The sequence below is a fragment of the Schistocerca nitens genome, chromosome 1, assembly GCF_023898315.1.
Source record: "Schistocerca nitens isolate TAMUIC-IGC-003100 chromosome 1, iqSchNite1.1, whole genome shotgun sequence".
NCBI lineage: Eukaryota > Metazoa > Arthropoda > Insecta > Orthoptera > Acrididae > Schistocerca > Schistocerca nitens.
The window spans coordinates 622,899,448-622,917,213 of record NC_064614.1 but is presented as its reverse complement, the minus strand read 5'-3'; the positions used below and the strand labels follow the sequence as shown (position 1 = coordinate 622,917,213).

General features: G+C 36.3%; 1 protein-coding gene across 1 annotated transcript in view; it reads left to right on the top strand.

The window, feature by feature from the left end:
* LOC126257563 (28S ribosomal protein S5, mitochondrial) overlaps positions 1-17,059 on the top strand; it is a 104,927-nt gene extending 87,868 nt beyond the window's left edge. The window contains exon 10 of the mRNA XM_049955573.1: positions 16,878-17,059. Coding sequence (XP_049811530.1) covers positions 16,878-16,997 — 120 coding nt within the window. The 3' untranslated portion in view covers positions 16,998-17,059. The remainder of the gene's footprint in view (positions 1-16,877) is intronic.
* The last annotated feature ends 707 nt before the right edge of the window (positions 17,060-17,766 follow it).

The window sequence follows — 17,766 nt, the reverse complement described above, 5'->3', positions numbered from 1 at the left end:
CTGTCCTGTATCCTATTTGGAGTCCCTGTTTCTTTAATATGTTGCCTATTCTTTGAACAATCTTTTTATTATAGGTGAGTATGTGCCATTTCACTGTGTGTGTGTGTTCATTTTTGTACTGTTTACATATTTTTTGATTTAACTTGTCTACCATATGCGTATCATAACCATTTTCTACTGCTATTTGTTTTATTGTGTTTAATTCTTGTGTGTACTTCTGTTTGTTCATGGGTGTTCTGTTTAATCTATCGAACATGAATCAGAATATAAAGGGCTTGCCACACGAAAACATAAGTAAAAACGAATATAGGTGCGAAATATCATGACAAACTAAATTACATTTAGATGATAGGTAAACTCCCAACAAAATTTCTCAACATCGTTTGGTTGCAGATACCTGTAATAAATAATACACAAGTGGTCCTGAAAAATCGTGCACACCAAGTGTAAAGGTATTAACAAAAAGAAATGAATTATTGTTTGAAATAATATCCACATAATTTTGTAACCATTTAGTAAAAATGTTCACATTACAGGTTAAATAAAACGGAAACCCACTGATGATGACACAATGGTGCTGAAACATGTTTGGGAACTTGGAAAAAATGGTGTTTTGCATGACTGGCAGACCTTACATTCTAAAATTTTAACTGCAAACATGGTAAACTCAAGGACCTGCAAATTCAAATGATGATGAAGGCAGTTGCTGTTTTGAAGAAGCGGCAAATACACATTAGTGAACACTTTAGATGTTTCACTGCGGTAGCTGTTGCCGGCACTGACAGTTGGCAAGTGGAAACACACAAGACAAGACAAAGAGAATAGGCATCCATCATTCCAAAAGAAGCTAGCAGAACAGACAAATGGTGCAGGGGAAGCTACAAAATCCAGTATATTAACTTTTCATAACTGGGATTCACAGTCATGTAAAATTTTTTGAAAGACATCATGTTTGCTCCAGTGACTGTTAAACTTTTTGTTTCTATTAAATAAAAAGTTTAACAGTCACTGGCGTAAACATGATGTCTTTCAAACAACCCAATATGCTGGTATGACTTGCGTTTTGGTGATTGGGCAAAGATCCACTTCCTCATGTCCGCACCTAAAAGGCATCAACAGCCTGTAGATGTGGCAGGCTGCAAAATTCTGCAGGAGCACCAAGTTACCGGTAAAGGTGCAGTGTTCAAATTTGGCTTGGTAATTAATGACAGCTCCATCATATATGCTGAGAACTGGTCATTTTTACTCATTTTCTTGCTGCTTATAGGTAAGGGAGGAAATAGCAAGGCATGCTACCAGTTGACCAGGATGAGAACTCTTTGGTAGCCACACCTACCCATTTTATGGCATCCTATAATTTGGCTATAACAGTGTATGGTACTTACAAGGTAGAAGTTGACCTGGGTTTCAGCAGGAATGTTGCAATGGAAGTTCATGCTCTCAAAAATGGTCGTACCAATGTTTGGTGTGGACTTTATTACTCAACAAATGGTGGAGATTAATCTCAGAATGGTACAGATTAGATGGATGGTTAAGTCATTACAGAAATACTATAGGCAAATATCATCGCCTCATGATGTAGCTCAGTTGTACAGGATGTTAGATAAGAAGTTGATGGCCAGATAGGTGAAGTGCAGCATATCACATTGCACCATCAGCTGGTCTCTTAATAGCCAATAAAATGAGTGCCTGACCATTTTGCTGCAGCAAAAGCGAAATTTTAAGACGTGCTGCAAGCTGGCAAAACAAACAGATCAGAGAGCTTGCAGTTATCGCCAATGCATTTGCATCCTGAACTGTTATTCAGTTCATAATGTGAAATATTTTACAAATGTACTAGCCAGAGTTATGATCTTCGGCATGTTTTGTCCAATTGCTTGGTACACTTTGTTTCTTCAGCCGTCCACAGTTAACTGCTGCTGGAATGGAAGCAAGTTCCTTTGCATAATATCTGTTGAATCTCACAGGTATTTCATCCTGTCCATATGCCTTCACACTGATTAGTGGTTTTAGTTAATTTTCTGTTCTGCAATCATTTATCATTGTACCCCTTTGACTCTCATTTGATACCTGGAAGGAGAAACTCTATTACGATTTTGGAAGAGTGAATTCAGTATTTCAGCCTTTTTCCCTGTCATCCATTTTGGTGCTACTCACTGTCATCCATTTTCATGCTAATATGGTCATTGAGTGACTGAACATATGACTTCAATCCCTTTAGTGAATTTACGTAATAACAAAACTTCTTAGTAATTTTGGTTGAATCAGTTGGCAAAATATTACTTTCAAATTCATTGAACATTTCCAACATTGCACTTCTTACGCTCATTTTGGCTTCATTCAGCATTTTTTTCTCAACAAGACTTTTGTACCACTTATATTAGTAATGAAGCTCTCTTTGCTTTCTTAGCAACTGAACCACAATGAGTCATATCCATCTTTCACAGTCTTGCTGAGTATGTGCAGGTCTAAAATTTATACTAAAGTGCTTTTGAACTGTAGCCATTTGTGCTTGACATCCTTGTCCCAAGAACTGAATATTTGATGTTGACTGCTCACTTTACAAATTATTTCTTGTCGGTCTTAATGGGATCTTACCAGGGACACTCCAGAAGTGTACTAGTACCAACACCACATTAACATTTGCTCATGCCAGTGCGCAAGGGGAAACCTTCTGTTCTGATAGTAACATGGCTGATCTTTCTCTGATAACTGCAAATGTTTCAGAATTCACTCTCTAGATGGTTCTCTAACTTGTAACTCATTTAGGGGAGTCTTACAGTTCTCCATCTGGTAATGAAGGTCGAGAAATCACAGCCAAGATTCTCACAGAATTGTCTGAGTCTCTACATCTAAGTCAAATTTAAACCTACCTCTTGGCTACAAACAGGATATGGCAGTTGATCCTGTGTATGATCCCACAAATAGTGAGCCATACTTAACCTTGTGTGTGAGGCGTCACCAGCTCAGCCAGCTGCCAAAGGAACTGAGGATGGCTTTCACATCCAGTCAACAAGCATCATACATGGTGATAGAGCTAAAATTACAGCCTTTTGTACCCATTGCTTTTGATAGTCACTGGCAGAACCATTTCAACCTCTCAGATGAGTCGTCCTGGCAGATATGCTGAATGTAAAGTGACCTCCTTACCCTTGCTTGATATTTCATTGGGGATCTTACTTTGGAGCTCCCAGTGATCAACATACACGCTTCCTTTGTTGATGTTATGCTATGTTAGTAGTTCTGAATTTGAATATTATAACTGTTTTTCTTCAGTTAGTTGACTAAAACGAAACACTTAAAATGAGAATTGGATTGTATGGCAGCAACATACAAGTCGTATTAATAATACTTATCTATAATCTATCAATAATATGGGCAAAATCAAACAATAGAAAGTCTAGGATAGCATAACAATAATATATTAATACCCACCATAAAGAAGAGTCAGTGAGTTGCAGACGGGCACAGTGAAGACACTAATAAATATTTAATCTTTTGGACAAGAAGCCATCCTCCATGACAAAGAACACACACACACGACCATATATATGTGTGAATATGTGCGAGTTTCCTTTCGTGGAAGGAGGACTTTTTTACAGAAAGCTTAAATATTTAGCAACATTTTTACACACAAATGACCATATATGTGTGAATATGCGCTTCTTTCCTTTTGTGGAAGGAGGACTTTTTTACAGAAAGCTTAAATATTTAGCAACTTTTTTAATGTGCCAGTCTGTGACTCAATAATATAAGAAAGTTGCACATTGCCTTAAATCATTAATAGACCAAGTTCTTACAGTGGAAGGTGATTTCTGACATTCCAAAGAAAAACTCAACCACACAGTTTGAATTTTCACTTGAATTTTAATGAACTTTTGAAATTTTCTGACTAAAACACAGACACAAGTTGGTCAAAAACTAGTCAAACTGGCACCATGTGCCCAGTTATTTATACAGGGTGACTCAGCTGCCCCTACTACCATCATGTTATGCAGCCTGCAATGTGATAGCTGACCTTAATAAACTACATGCAAGATTTTCATGTTCTCTCGCCTGCTATGCGCAAACTGCTATTCCTACAGAAAAAGTGAACAGGATCATTTTGAAGATAATCTAATGTTGTTAAATTTTGTACTTGGATATGCTTTCACTAGAGGCTGTAGTTTTTGAGTTATGGTTTTCTTGCCGATGCGTGCCTCTGGAATGCGTTCTTGGGTTTTCAAAATGTCATAAATAATAGCTTCGCTCTCAGGTTCACATTTAAAAACATTTTATTGCCGTACATGAATCTCGCCGTTGCTTGTATAGCATATGCATCTAGACTATTACACTGTAGTGCCTGGCAGAAGGCTTAACAAAAGTAACCTTCAAATGCATCCCCACTCCCACACTCAGCCCCTGCTGGTCAGGATTTCTAGTATGTTGTTTATGGCACTCTCTCCTACTGTTGTACAAATATTTGGGACTGCACGAATTATTTCCCACATTTTAACTTTTTTAATCTTCATTGACTGGTCTTATTACACCAATTGCTTAGTCGAGCACTTACAAATTGTAAAATTGATGATTTTGGTAAATTTCACCTAACAGCTTTGTATGCATTTAACTGCATAAAATAAACGATTACATCGTTTTATTCATCAGGCCTGCTGACTGTGCATGTGCTGCTACTGTGCTTGTAAGGATTAATTTTGGATTGAATAGTCAATGTAATTAGTTTTAGCGTAACGTACAAAAGTCATTTTTCGTTCATTACTCTCATGAGGACATTTGAATTAGTAATGTTAACGAAGTATCCAAATATACTGTGGCATAATAGTCCAATCAATAGAGCCAAAGGGGGGTCAAATATCAGGAATAGTTCATATAGTCGAAAAAATTTTCTACAGTGGTAAGAAGTAGTCCCACGAACAATGTACTAGAAATCCTGACCAGTGAGGGATGTGTGTGTGAGATGGAGATGCATTTGAAGGTCACTTTTGTACATTTTTCTTGAATAACTTAAAAACTATTGTCTCCAGCAGCACAAAATTTAACCACATTAAATTTCCTATAAAAAAAGTCCTGTTCGTTTCTTCTGTAGGATTAGTGATTTGTGCATAGCGAGTGAGAGAATATGAAAACCATGCTTGTGGTATATGAAGGCCAGGTTGCATAAAATGTCAGTGGTAAGGACAGCTGAATACATCTCTATATTCCAACAATCACCATTTTTAGAAATATTGTTGCATTTGCAATATTTTAAAAAGGTGCAATAACAGAATTTTACTTATTAAAGTTAATTACACTGCAATATGGCGAACTAAGTGAACAATATACATAAACTGATTATTCATAAAAATAAAATATATGGTATTTACGTTTAAGAATAAAAATATTCACGGCTTAAACACTACTCTGACATTATTTCTTAATTATTCGCGTAATTCCTGGTGTCCAATTTTGGTAATATTTGCTTTACATTTTATCATTAAGTAGTGATGACTAGTGTAAAAGACATCGTCACAAATTGTGTGTGAAACAGTAAACACTAGCATTATAAGGAAAAGATAGAATTACCGTAAAGATGACACCTTGAGTTGCAGACAGCAACAACGAAAGGACAGTAACATATTAGCTTTCAGCTAAAGCTGTCTACAGAAAAGGAAAGACACACACATTCATTCACACAAGCAAGCACACCTCACACACACATGACCGCTGTTTCTAGCAGCTCAGGCCAGAATACCATTCCTGCCAAGCTGCTGAAAATAACACTCACATATATGTGAGCTTACTTATGTGAATGAATATCTCTCTCTCTCTCTCTCTCTCTCTCTCTCTCTCTGTGTGTGTGTGTGTGTGTGTGTGTGTGTGTGTGTGTGTGTGTGTGTCCTTTTTCTGAAGAAGGCTGTGGCCGAAGCTAATATATAACTGTCCTTTCATTGAGCCTGTTTGCAACTCAGCGTGCCATCTTTACAATGGGTAGCAGTTTATCTTTTTCTTATATTGTTGATATTCTGACCTCGAGTTTCCATTGTTTAACTTGACATTCAACTTTAATTTTTACATATTTGATGAAAAATTACATAAACTGCAATCAGTAATGACATTTTTTCAAATCACTAATGTATTTAATAAAACAAATATATAAACTCCCATAGTTTCGACCAGTGCAAAGTGTGGACCATGTAGCATCTTAATTACAGTACCAGTTTATTCCTTATAGTGTGTCTCGGTCTGCTACATTACATGGTGCTTGTGTGGATCTGGCAGGAAAATTACCCACTGACCCAGCACACAAAGTGTCCTGTGATAGCTCAGTTGTGTTATCAACACATATGTTAAGCACCTGAAGCTGGGCCTTTGGGTCTCAAAATGCATTAAGCATTTAAACAAAAACTAAAATACTGAAAGTCAATGCTTTTGATTGTATCTAATGAATGTTAATCAGTCATTGCTCCAACAGTAAGCGCTAGGATAAAATTAAGCAAAATTGAAATGCTAGGTCTTTTGATTTGACTTGGGGCCCTCTTACTTGCATACTTATAATAGTTTGGGGCTGGAAGTTAAATTTTCTCCATGTAGCCTACTAGGGACACTATTTTTGTATAAAAATTGCACCATTCTTGGTTTAAATTTTCTTCTCATGTTGGAAACAAGATCAAAAACTTTTATTTACAGTGTCACTCAGCTTTGCAATTTGCATGAAAGAACCAGGAAAAAAATATAAGATCTTTTCACCGCAGTGTAATGGGTTCAAGGCCCCCTTGATACCCTTGTAGAGGAACAGCGATGTTCGTAATACGTGTGAGTGACTTCACTAATGTTAACATTTGCTTTGAGGATAATGTTGTACAATGTATTCCATTTTACTTGAAGGCTCAGTGCAGAACATAAGAAGAGGATTAGGCGGATGTGTGATTTCCAGCCTCTTTGGAGAGGCTGATGAGCTCCTTCATTACATCGGCTGGAATAATGTGGATGAAATTTGATATAGAGATAGCTCATACCCTGAATTAACACGTAGGCTACTTTCAAAAGTGTGTAGTACAAGATATTTATTTATTTATTTGATGGATATAATGTGAAATATGGAATAATACTTGAACTCTAAGCAACACGCATGAAAAAGTCACAGGAGGAAGGCCAATCAAAAAATGCACTGCATAAACACTAATTTCCAGATTGGAAACTGTGTTATGACAGTTTTGCATTTCAAGGCAACAGGGCAGTGAAGATATATCACAAACCCCACATTCTTGGTACAATTAGCTGTAGTTAAATGTCAGTTAAAGGCATATTGGCTGTAACAGCCTTAATAGGCTACTAATGCATCAGATGAAATAGCAGCATGAGAATGTTTCTCGTAGTTAGACACATCCCGTTACCAAACTGAATTCCTATTTGAAATTGATATCGTTACAACATTACTTCCCACTAAAATTTCCTTTCTTACAGTTGTGTCCTTTTACAAGTTGCTAACACCTGGTGTTACCAACATCAGAAAGCCGACAAGTTCCTTAAGTCCTGGTCATCTATGGAATCAACTTGAAGACTCACAATGGTGTTATTTAAATGTTGCATGATAGAGACATCCTTTACATGTAGAACTTCATAGGATTTTATTGAGGCTGGATTATGATATGCAAGCTTATCTGCTGGTAAAAGGCCCGTGCGTGAGGGCAGATGATATTGCCTTATATGCAAGTGTTATATAATTTGCAATGCATTGAACCACAAATTGCTTATTTTCCTTCTCCATTGAGTTAGTAGGCTTATTACCCATTCACACTGAAGTGGCTGGATGGATTTAGATTAACTTTGGAATGTAAACAGCCTAAACCCTGAATTACCACACAGGCTGCCTTTTGTTGCAAAAGAAATAACTGTTCCTGTGGGAAGTCAACATACTACTGTTCCCATAGGCTGGGTGACATGACCGAATAGCCATACATGAAAGTAAACTATCAATTGGCTGCATTACATTTAGCTAGAGATTACTGTTTAACTGTTTCAAGAAATGAAGTAAGTATGTGCATAAATCTATGAAAACAGAAATATTACTGTAGGATACGGCCTTGGAATTACACATACAAATAAAAAAAATGAAAAATTTGTGGGATACAATGTTGTAAGTAACCGAATTGCAGTAACTATTTCAGTTTAAGGTAAGAAACTCTCAGAATCTTTTACAAATGTGAAGGAAAAAAAATGTCTGCAGTATATCGCCAGTTACCTTCATACATCATTCACCTTCATAATCTGATGTTTCTAACTGTGCGGCTACACAGAAAATACAATAATAGGTATTTCAGGTATTGTATTAGTAGCTCGTTATGGCTATTACTGTCAGTATGGCTTAACCCTTTGTTTCTTGACATAAGAATTTACTTTTTAACATTTTCGTTGCAGAATTTATGCTATTGTGGCCTCAAATGACGGTAGGATTTTTTGTAAAATTTTATTTTATTTTTCACAACTTTTTTCTCTCCTGGTACTCAGAAGTACCGTCAGACTCCATGGACAGAATCACAACATGCGCAGAAAAATGCTCCAATTTTTATAAGTTGTACTTTATGCCACATAAATATTAAATATTTTTACATTAGAAAATTAATTAACAGAAATATGATATTTCTGAATTTTTTTAAAATTTCTCATAAATTTATTCTAGAGCAACTTCACAATACATAGTAACTTAGCTATACATTTTTGACAGTATATACATATCACATATTTAGTGATACCTCATGAAATTGTAGGAAACAGTTTTTTTTCTCATTGCAGCACAAATACACTTTACATGTACTACATTGTGAATGTGGTCTCGACTGAATTTTATTTTTCGCACACATTTCGCATCATCCTCTTTTACAACTGAACACTACAGAATGGTTTCCTCTGTTGCCAAGACATACATCCTTTGGAACAGAAAAGTTATCCTTCCTTCTCTTTGGGAGAGTTATTTCATCTTTACCACAGTTTCTCTTTCTGAGATTTGGCACTTGCTGTTCATTCATTAGCCCTAGTGCCACAGCACGCCTGAATTCCAGCAGTGGTAGTGCCCCATGTAGATCACTGAAAATGACGTAAGCATTGACAAAAGCAATTTCTATTGCTCCCCAGAAGAGACGGTGCCACCATTTCTTTGATCGCTTGTCAAGACCATAAGTTGAACGTAATCTGTTCAAAAATGGTTCAAATGGCTCTGAGCACTATGGGACACAACTGCTGAGGTCATAAGTCCCCTAGAACTTAGAACTACTTAAACCTAACTAACCTAAGGACAACACACACATCCATGCCCGAGGCAGGATTCGAACCTGCGACCGTAGCAGTCGCGCGGTTCCAGACTGTAGCACCAGAACTGCTCGGCCACCAGCGGCCGGCATGTAATCTGTCTGCATGATCCACACCACCCATGTTTTTATTGTAATCACATACAATAACTGGACATGTTATAGTCATACTAGTTCCATCTTTCTGTTTTCTTGTCACTACGCTCTGTTCGGTGCCATGGAAGTTTGACGCAAAATACACTACTTTATTTTCCTTCCATTGAAATACTGTTAGGTCTAAAGATGACTCTCTGTGATTTGATTTAGACATTTTTCTTTAGGTAAATTGCCTGGCAAACCTTTCCTGTGTGTTCTAATTGTTCCACAGGCAAATGTACTTAGGGATTCCTGTGTGAGAAAAAGTGGACAGAACAACTAGTGAGAGGTAACGCTTTGTTGCTACAATAAAGTGTCCGCACAACCTGACGGTACTAATAAGTCCGCCTTATATTTTCCACTTTATCTCATTCACATGTAACGTAATGCTTCAAACTATTATAAAAAAACAAAGAAGATAAGTACGTACAATGGAAAACTCAACGGAAGTTTCAATAAATTGCGCACAAATTCAGGCAACACCATGGAAACAAGCACATACAATCTTCTGTTTTCACAGCAGCGCGCGAAAAACAATTTCAAGCTCTGACCGCCAGAGAGGTCTATGTATTGCACAATAACACCCATGAAACAGTAGAGCAGAGTTACTGTTACGTACCGACAGGCTCTCAGATCACGAAACTGCACCACGAGAAAATAATGAGAGTCAAAACTTACTGGTACTTTTAAGTACCGACAGGCAACAAAGGGTTAAACTGACATTTAATTACACCAAATCGTACCAAGGATGTTGAATTTGTGATGAATCTTCAATGAGCTTTTGCCTTGAAATATCATTCCATATAATTATAAATGCAAAAATGTGTGTGTGTGTGTGTGTGTGTGTGTGTGTGTGTGTGTGTGTGTGTGTGTGTTTGTTACTCCTTCATGCAGAAACAGCTGGACGGATTTGGAATGGAATTAGCTTATACTCTGAATTAACAAGTAAACTACTTTTAAAAATATGCAGTACAAGATATTTTTTGATTTGAAAAATATAATGCAAAATGTGGAACAATATTTACTCCTTGACTTTTGAAATGTACCGTATTTTTGAAAATTCTTTTATTGCTTAATATGTCCGACGTAACACGATTCAACATTATGAATACAGTGCTTATACAACCCCCAACGTTTAAACCATACTTCCAAACCACCCCCGTTGCATTTTAGCTGCTGAGTATTATACCTTATAGCTTCCGAGAAGGTTAAGACTGCTGACAATGTTGTCATTTAAAAGCTGTACAACAGAGAGAGACATCACGCCTTTACATGTGAAATGTATTAGGCTTTTAGTGAAGCTGGATTTGATTATGGCATGCGAGCATCTGCTGGTAACAGGTGCACATGTGGGGACAGATGACATTGTTGCACGTGCAACCATTATAAAAGCACCGATCTAGAAATTGCTTATTTTCTTTCTTTATTGAGTTAGTATGTTTGTTGCTCCTTCACACTGAACTGACTGTACAGATTTGGATGAATTTTGGAATGGAGGTCAATTACACCGTGTGTTAACTCATAGGTTACCGTTCATTCGGGGGGGGGGGGGGGGGGGGAGAGGGGAGGAATCACTGTTTCTGTGAGATGGTCAATGTAACTACTGTTCCTGTGGGAAGGGTGATGTGACTAAAAAGTCATCCATGAAAGTTAACTATGATCCCAACAAACTTGTCTTTCTAGTTGAAGAACTTGCAGTTCCCTTTGAAAGTTGCCTTCTCGATCGCCATAAATAAGCATCAAGGGCAAACGTTACTGTACCAGGTATTCATCTGGGCCACCATGTTTTTCACATGAATAGCTCTAAGTTGGCCACTTGGATGTCTCCAAGTTGGCCACTTGGATGTATCAAGTGCCAGAAATCTCTATACATATGCAGAGAAGTAGTCTCGAAATGTTGTTTACAGTGACTTATTACAGTAGATTTCTGGCTCTCCAAACACACAAAGACAATAATGATCTTTTCCACTAGGTATGTTACTCCTTTTTCTGGCAAATTTTTTATTCTTTACTCGATCACGAAAAAGTTTTTTCCTTAAGTAAACGAGTGAGTTGACACACTTGGTTTTCCGGGCCACAAGTGCCTCGTGCCTCAGTACCTCCAAGAGAGAACTTTTGTGATGGTGCATATGCGTGGATGGCAAGTTTCAGCAGTAACATTTTGTTATAAATAACTGTTTAACCACAGGTTATAAAAGCAAAAGTGTGTGTGTGTGTGTGTGTGTGTGTGTGTGTGTGTGTGTGTGTGTGTTTGTTACTCTTTCACGCTTAAACATCTAGACAGAGATGTGGATGAGATTTGGCAAGGAGATAGCTTATACCCTTTATTAACACAGAGCCTACCTTATATAGATCTACCTATTGAAGGAGTGACGAAAACGAACTGTAGCACACAACGCACAAATAACCATATTTTATTCATCTTGTATTTGAGAATGAGAGCACACATTGACTTGCAACAAACTGTACACATAATATCAAACCTTTATGAAACGTTTTCTTGCTGACAACCTCCACAGAATGATGAAAGGAAAAGAAGTTTAATCACTGTTCACGCAGTATAACTGTCACATAAAGCATAATGTTTTAATTTATTACTTCTTTACTATTAACTGTATTCATCACTCATGTTGCAGACAGTATTCACATACACCACTGAATGTACCAGCAAAATTATATCATTGTATGACACACAATTTAGGAGATACGTCGTAAACACTGGGTACATGAAAAACTGCCACATCATGCATAAAGTTTTATTTTATTACGTGGCACATAGTTCAGGAGATATGACATAAATATTGAGCAGGATGGAAATGAAACTGCAGGGTAAAATTAACTATAGATACAAGGGAAATATATGTACATATATGTGTGAAATACATTAAATATGCGTGTACCCAGGCAAAACAATGGGTAAAAAGCTCATCCTAAACCCCTTTTTTTACCCAAACCTGGTACACATGTTAGTAACTACATGGGAAAAAAAAAATACCGTAGGGTTAAGAACCACCAACCACATATTGGCATGAGCATGATAATGTGGAAAAAATGGGGTGGAGGAGATTGACAGATAGAGAGGGGAGATGGACTAGTAGAAGATTGCAATAAATACATACCTGGGCATCTCCTATAAATAACTGTTTGACCATAGGTAACACCGTACATTGGAGTTAGTACAAAATATAAAAAAAGGTCTTATTCCCTGATAATTCATCATTGCATGCCCTGCCCCCACCCCCACCCATCAAAAAGGAATAATTTTTTAATAATCTTTTGCTAACAGCTAGACCAGTTTAGATTCATACACAGCTGCCTTTTCGAAAAGACTACATAATCTCCACGGAAAGCTCAGGGTTATTATGAATCTGATATATTTTAAGAGGTAAACATTCGGAATGTATTTTCTCAACTATTATTTTACACTGTTTGAGATAAGTGCCATGTTATGGATCACAGTAACAGGTTAGATTAGATTAGATTAGATTAATACTAGTTCCATGGATCATGAATACGATATTTCGTAATGATGTGGAACGAGTCGAATTTTCCAATACATGACATAATTAGGTTAATTTAACAACATACTTTAAAGTTAATATAACAACTTTATTTTTTTGTGTTTTTTGTTTTTCTTTATTTTTTATTTTTTTATTTTTTAATATTTTTTCTTCTTTTTTCTTTTTTTTCTTAATTTATATCTAAAAATTCCTCTATAGAGTAGAAGGAGTTGTCATTCAGAAATTCTTTTAATTTCTTCTTAAATACTTGTTGGTTATCTGTCAGACTTTTGATACTATTTGGTAAGTGACCAAAGACTTTAGTGCCAGTATAATTCACCCCCTTTCTGTGCCAAAGTTAGATTTAATCTTGAATAGTGAAGATCATCCTTTCTCCTAGTATTGTAGTTATGCACACTGCTATTACTTTTGAATTGGGTTTGGTTGTTAATAACAAATTTCATAAGAGAGTATATATACCGAGAAGCTACTGTGAATATCCCTAGATCCTTAAATAAATGTCTGCAGGATGATCTTGGGTGGACTCCAGCTATTATTCTGATTACACGCTTTTGTGCAATAAATACTTTATTCCTCAGTGATGAATTACCCCAAAATATGATGCCATATGAAAGCAATGAGTGAAAATAGGTGTAGTAAGCTAATTTACTAAGATGTTTATCACCAAAATTTGCAATGACCCTTATTGCATAAGTAGCTGAACTCAAACGTTTCAGCAGATCATCAATGTGTTTCTTCCAATTTAATCTCTCATCAATGGACACACCTAAAAATTTGGAATATTCTACCTTAGCTATATGCTCCTGATTAAGGTCTATATTTATTAATGGCGTCATACCATTCACTGTACGGAACTGTATGTACTGTGTCTTATCAAAATTCAGTAAGAGTCCGTTTACAAGGAACCACTTAGTAATTTTCTGAAAGACAGTATTGACAATTTCATCAGTTAATTCTTGTTTGTCAGGTGTGATTACTATACTTGTATCATCAGCAAAGAGAACTAACTTTGCCTCTTCATGAATATAGAATGGCAAGTCATTAATATATAATAAGAACAATATAGTTCCCCAGTTTGAGGAATGTGCTGATCTTTGCATGTTATGAGAACTACTTATTTCAACTTTCTGCACTCTTCCAGTTAGGTACGAATTAAACCATTTGTGCACTGTCCCACTCATGCCACAATACTTGAGCTTGTGTAGCAGAATTTCATGATTTACACAATCAAAAGCCTTTGAGAGATCACAAAAAATCCCAATGGGTGGTGTTCGGTTATTCAGATCATTCAAATTTGACTGGTGAAAGCATATATGGCATTTTCTGTTGAAAAACTTTTCTGGAAACAAAACTGACATTTTGTTAGTACTTCATTTTTACAGATATGTGAAGCTACTCTTGAATACATTACTTTCTCAAAAATTTTGGATAAAGCTGTTAGAAGGGAGCTTGGACGGTAATTGTTGACATCAGATCTATCCCCCTTTTTATGCAAAGGTATAACAATAGCATATTTCAGTCTATCAGGGAAAATGCCCTGTTCCAGAGAGCTATTACACAGGTGGCTGAGAATCTTACTTATCTGTTGAGAACAAGCTTTTAGTATTTTGCTGGAAATGCCATCAATTCCATGTGACTTTTTGCTTTTAAGCAAGTTTATTATTTTCCTAATTTCAGAGGGAGAAGTGGGTGAGATTTCAATTGTATCAAATTGCATAGGTATGGCCTCTTCCATTAACAGCCTAGCATCTTCTAATGAACACCTGGATCCTACTATATCCACAACATTTAGAAAATGATTATTAAAAATATTTTCAACTTCTGACTTTTTGTTCGTAAAGTTTTTATTCAATTTGATGGTAATACTGTCTTCCTCTGCTCTTGGTTGACCTGTTTCTCTTTTAATAATATTCCAAATTGTTTTAATTTTATTATCAGAGTTGCTGATTTCAGACATGATACACATACTCCTGGATTTTCTAATAACTTTCCTTAATATAACACAGTAGTTTTTATAATGTTTGATAGTTTCTGGGTCACTACTCTTTCTTGCTGTCAGATACATTTCCCTTTTCCGCTTACAAGATATTTTTATACCCTTAGTAAGCCATGGTTTGTTACAAGGTTTCTTACGAGTATATTTAACTATTTTCTTGGGGAAGCAGTTTTCAAATGCATTTACAAAAATGTCATGAAATAAATTATATTTTAAATTGGCATCAGGTTCACGGTACACCTCATCCCAGTCTAACTGCTGTAGGCTTTCCCTGAAATTTGCAATTGTTAAAGCGTTGACTGAACTTACTACTTTGGAGGACTGTTTAGTATTGCTGAATGGAGCTATGTCATTTATTGTAACTAGCTGTGCACCATGATCAGAAAGACCATTCTCAACAGGCTGAGCATTTATCTGGTTAAACTTATCTTGGTCTATAAAGAAGTTATCTATCAGTGAGCTGCTATCCTTTACCACCCGAGTAGGAAAATCAATAACGGGTGTCAAATTGAAAGAACCGAGTAATACTTCAAGGTCATTTTTCCTATTACCCTCTTTTAGAGAATCTACATTGAAGTCCCCACAAATAATAATTTGCTTCCCCCTGTCTGACAGATAGCACAACAAGGAGTCCAAATTTTTCAGAAATAGATGAAAATTTCCTGATGGGGACCTATATACAGTTACAATTATAAATGTGCCTTTATTTAATTTAAGCTCACAGGCACTTGCTTCTATATGTTTCTCTACACAAAACTTTTTTGTTTCTATACTTTTTGCACAATGACAACTTTTGACATATATGGCAACTCCTCCTTTCTCCATATTTTCTCTCATTACATGTGCAGAGAGCTTATATCCACTTACATTTACCTTATCCATATCAGTAACAATGTGGTGCTCAGACAGGCATAGTATATCTATTTCATTCTCAGCTTCTAAATCTTCTAAACAAACCAGAAGCTCATCTACTTTATTCTTTAAACTCCCAATATTTTGATGAAATATACTTACATTATTTTTAATTTTACTTTTATGAGAACCTTTCCTTATTCTAACATTTGCAGTACTCTCCTGTCTGAGTTTCTCATTGTGCTTAGGCCTAGTTCCTATACCTGTGGTCACATGGTGTTCAGAGAGGCAGATTATGTCAACTGGGTTGGGTGACTTTAATTCATCAATGCAATTACCTAGGACTGTGGGGAACCATTAGCTACTGTGTTGTTTTCCATAGCTATGTTCTCAGGATTTGCCCACTGGAAGTATTTACAGTGGCTTCAGAGTTATATGCAGTGCTGCTAATAAATAAAAACACAGGTTTTCAAATAGTAAGTATATGTTTACATTTTGGGAGCTTGAAAGTATGTGTCAGTGACCACCTATTTATTGTAGATAATTCAAGATAGATGGAAACCTGAAGGGCATATGAAATACGTTCTATCTAATTTGATTATGGATAACACAAATGTTTCTTCAGAGTACCAAAGAGATGAAAACCACTGAGGTTCAGAACTCTAGGGAGAAAGTCACCTCCTACCTAAACCAACACAGCAATGTGCTCCAAAATCCTAGCATTTTCAGTATTCAGTAGTCGGGATGAGGTCACTAGTTCCACTTTAGGGAGTGAATACCTGTGTACCTGCAGGATAGGCAGATGTGATTGACAGGATGATTTGTGGGCAACAGATTCTAAGATAACTGAAAACAATGTAATTTGCTGTGACACTTTTTAAGCACTGATGATAATGCCACTGGCTTGCATAATGGACATATCTTTTCTGAAGTCAGTAGTTATCAACTAAGTTTTTTTTCCAGATTGTGTGTGCTGTCTCTTAAATTTTTAGAATGTTCACATCTGTAATTGATTTTTTTCACTGTTGCTACAACTATTGTCATTAGCACTTATATCAGTGCTGAGTGTAATTGATGGGACTGTTGCAGGTGAGATTGGAAATGCTGAGTGAGTATGGGGAAGTACGCAGCTTTTTGACAGAGAAGTATCCTGAATGTAAACCAATAAGATTCAGCAAATCAGATAAAAATGCAGAAGGAGACAACTAATAAACTAATAAATTATTTTACTATGTAATTGTAAAGAAAATATTAAAGCTAAATACTCAATATACATTGTTTTGATAATTACCTTCCAGTTACAGCAGTGACACATCTGTAACTTGGTTATCTCCAAATAATGTAAAACATCTGTCTGTCTGCAAGTACCACAAAATAATTTGTGAAAATTGTAATACTGAGAAGATCTGTGTCACTGAAGTGAACATTACAGCATAGTTTAGACTCTTGTCAGTGCATATGTGATTAGGATTACAGAAATGTACGTGAAACAGTTTTGAGAATTCAGTATTGTATAATGCCCACACAGACTGCAATCTGAGCCTCTAAACCACAGACAGGCAAGAATCTGGCTTGTGACCTATGCCATGGTACGAGTGCCATAGCTCTCAGCCTGACGGCACATTTTGCCCACAGCCACGGTATGCTGTCTGTGTGAGGAGGGGGCAGAGGGGAAACTGCAAACATTCCACATTTAAATAGCAATGCAGTTGGACTGCGTACAACTGGGTATTAAGTTTCACGTTTCTCAACAACATAGAGCAGAAGCAAAACAAATTTTCATTATTATTTAATTATTTTTGTTGCACTGAAGGTATAATATAATTTTTATCTGGTACAAACTGTCAGTATACAGACAGGTGGTGACAATTTCACAGTTCCATAATAAAAAAATAAAAAAAATTTTAACACACACATGATGATTGAAATATTGTAGCACTTTTGCTGCTTCATTATGGAGACCCGAGGAAAACAGTGT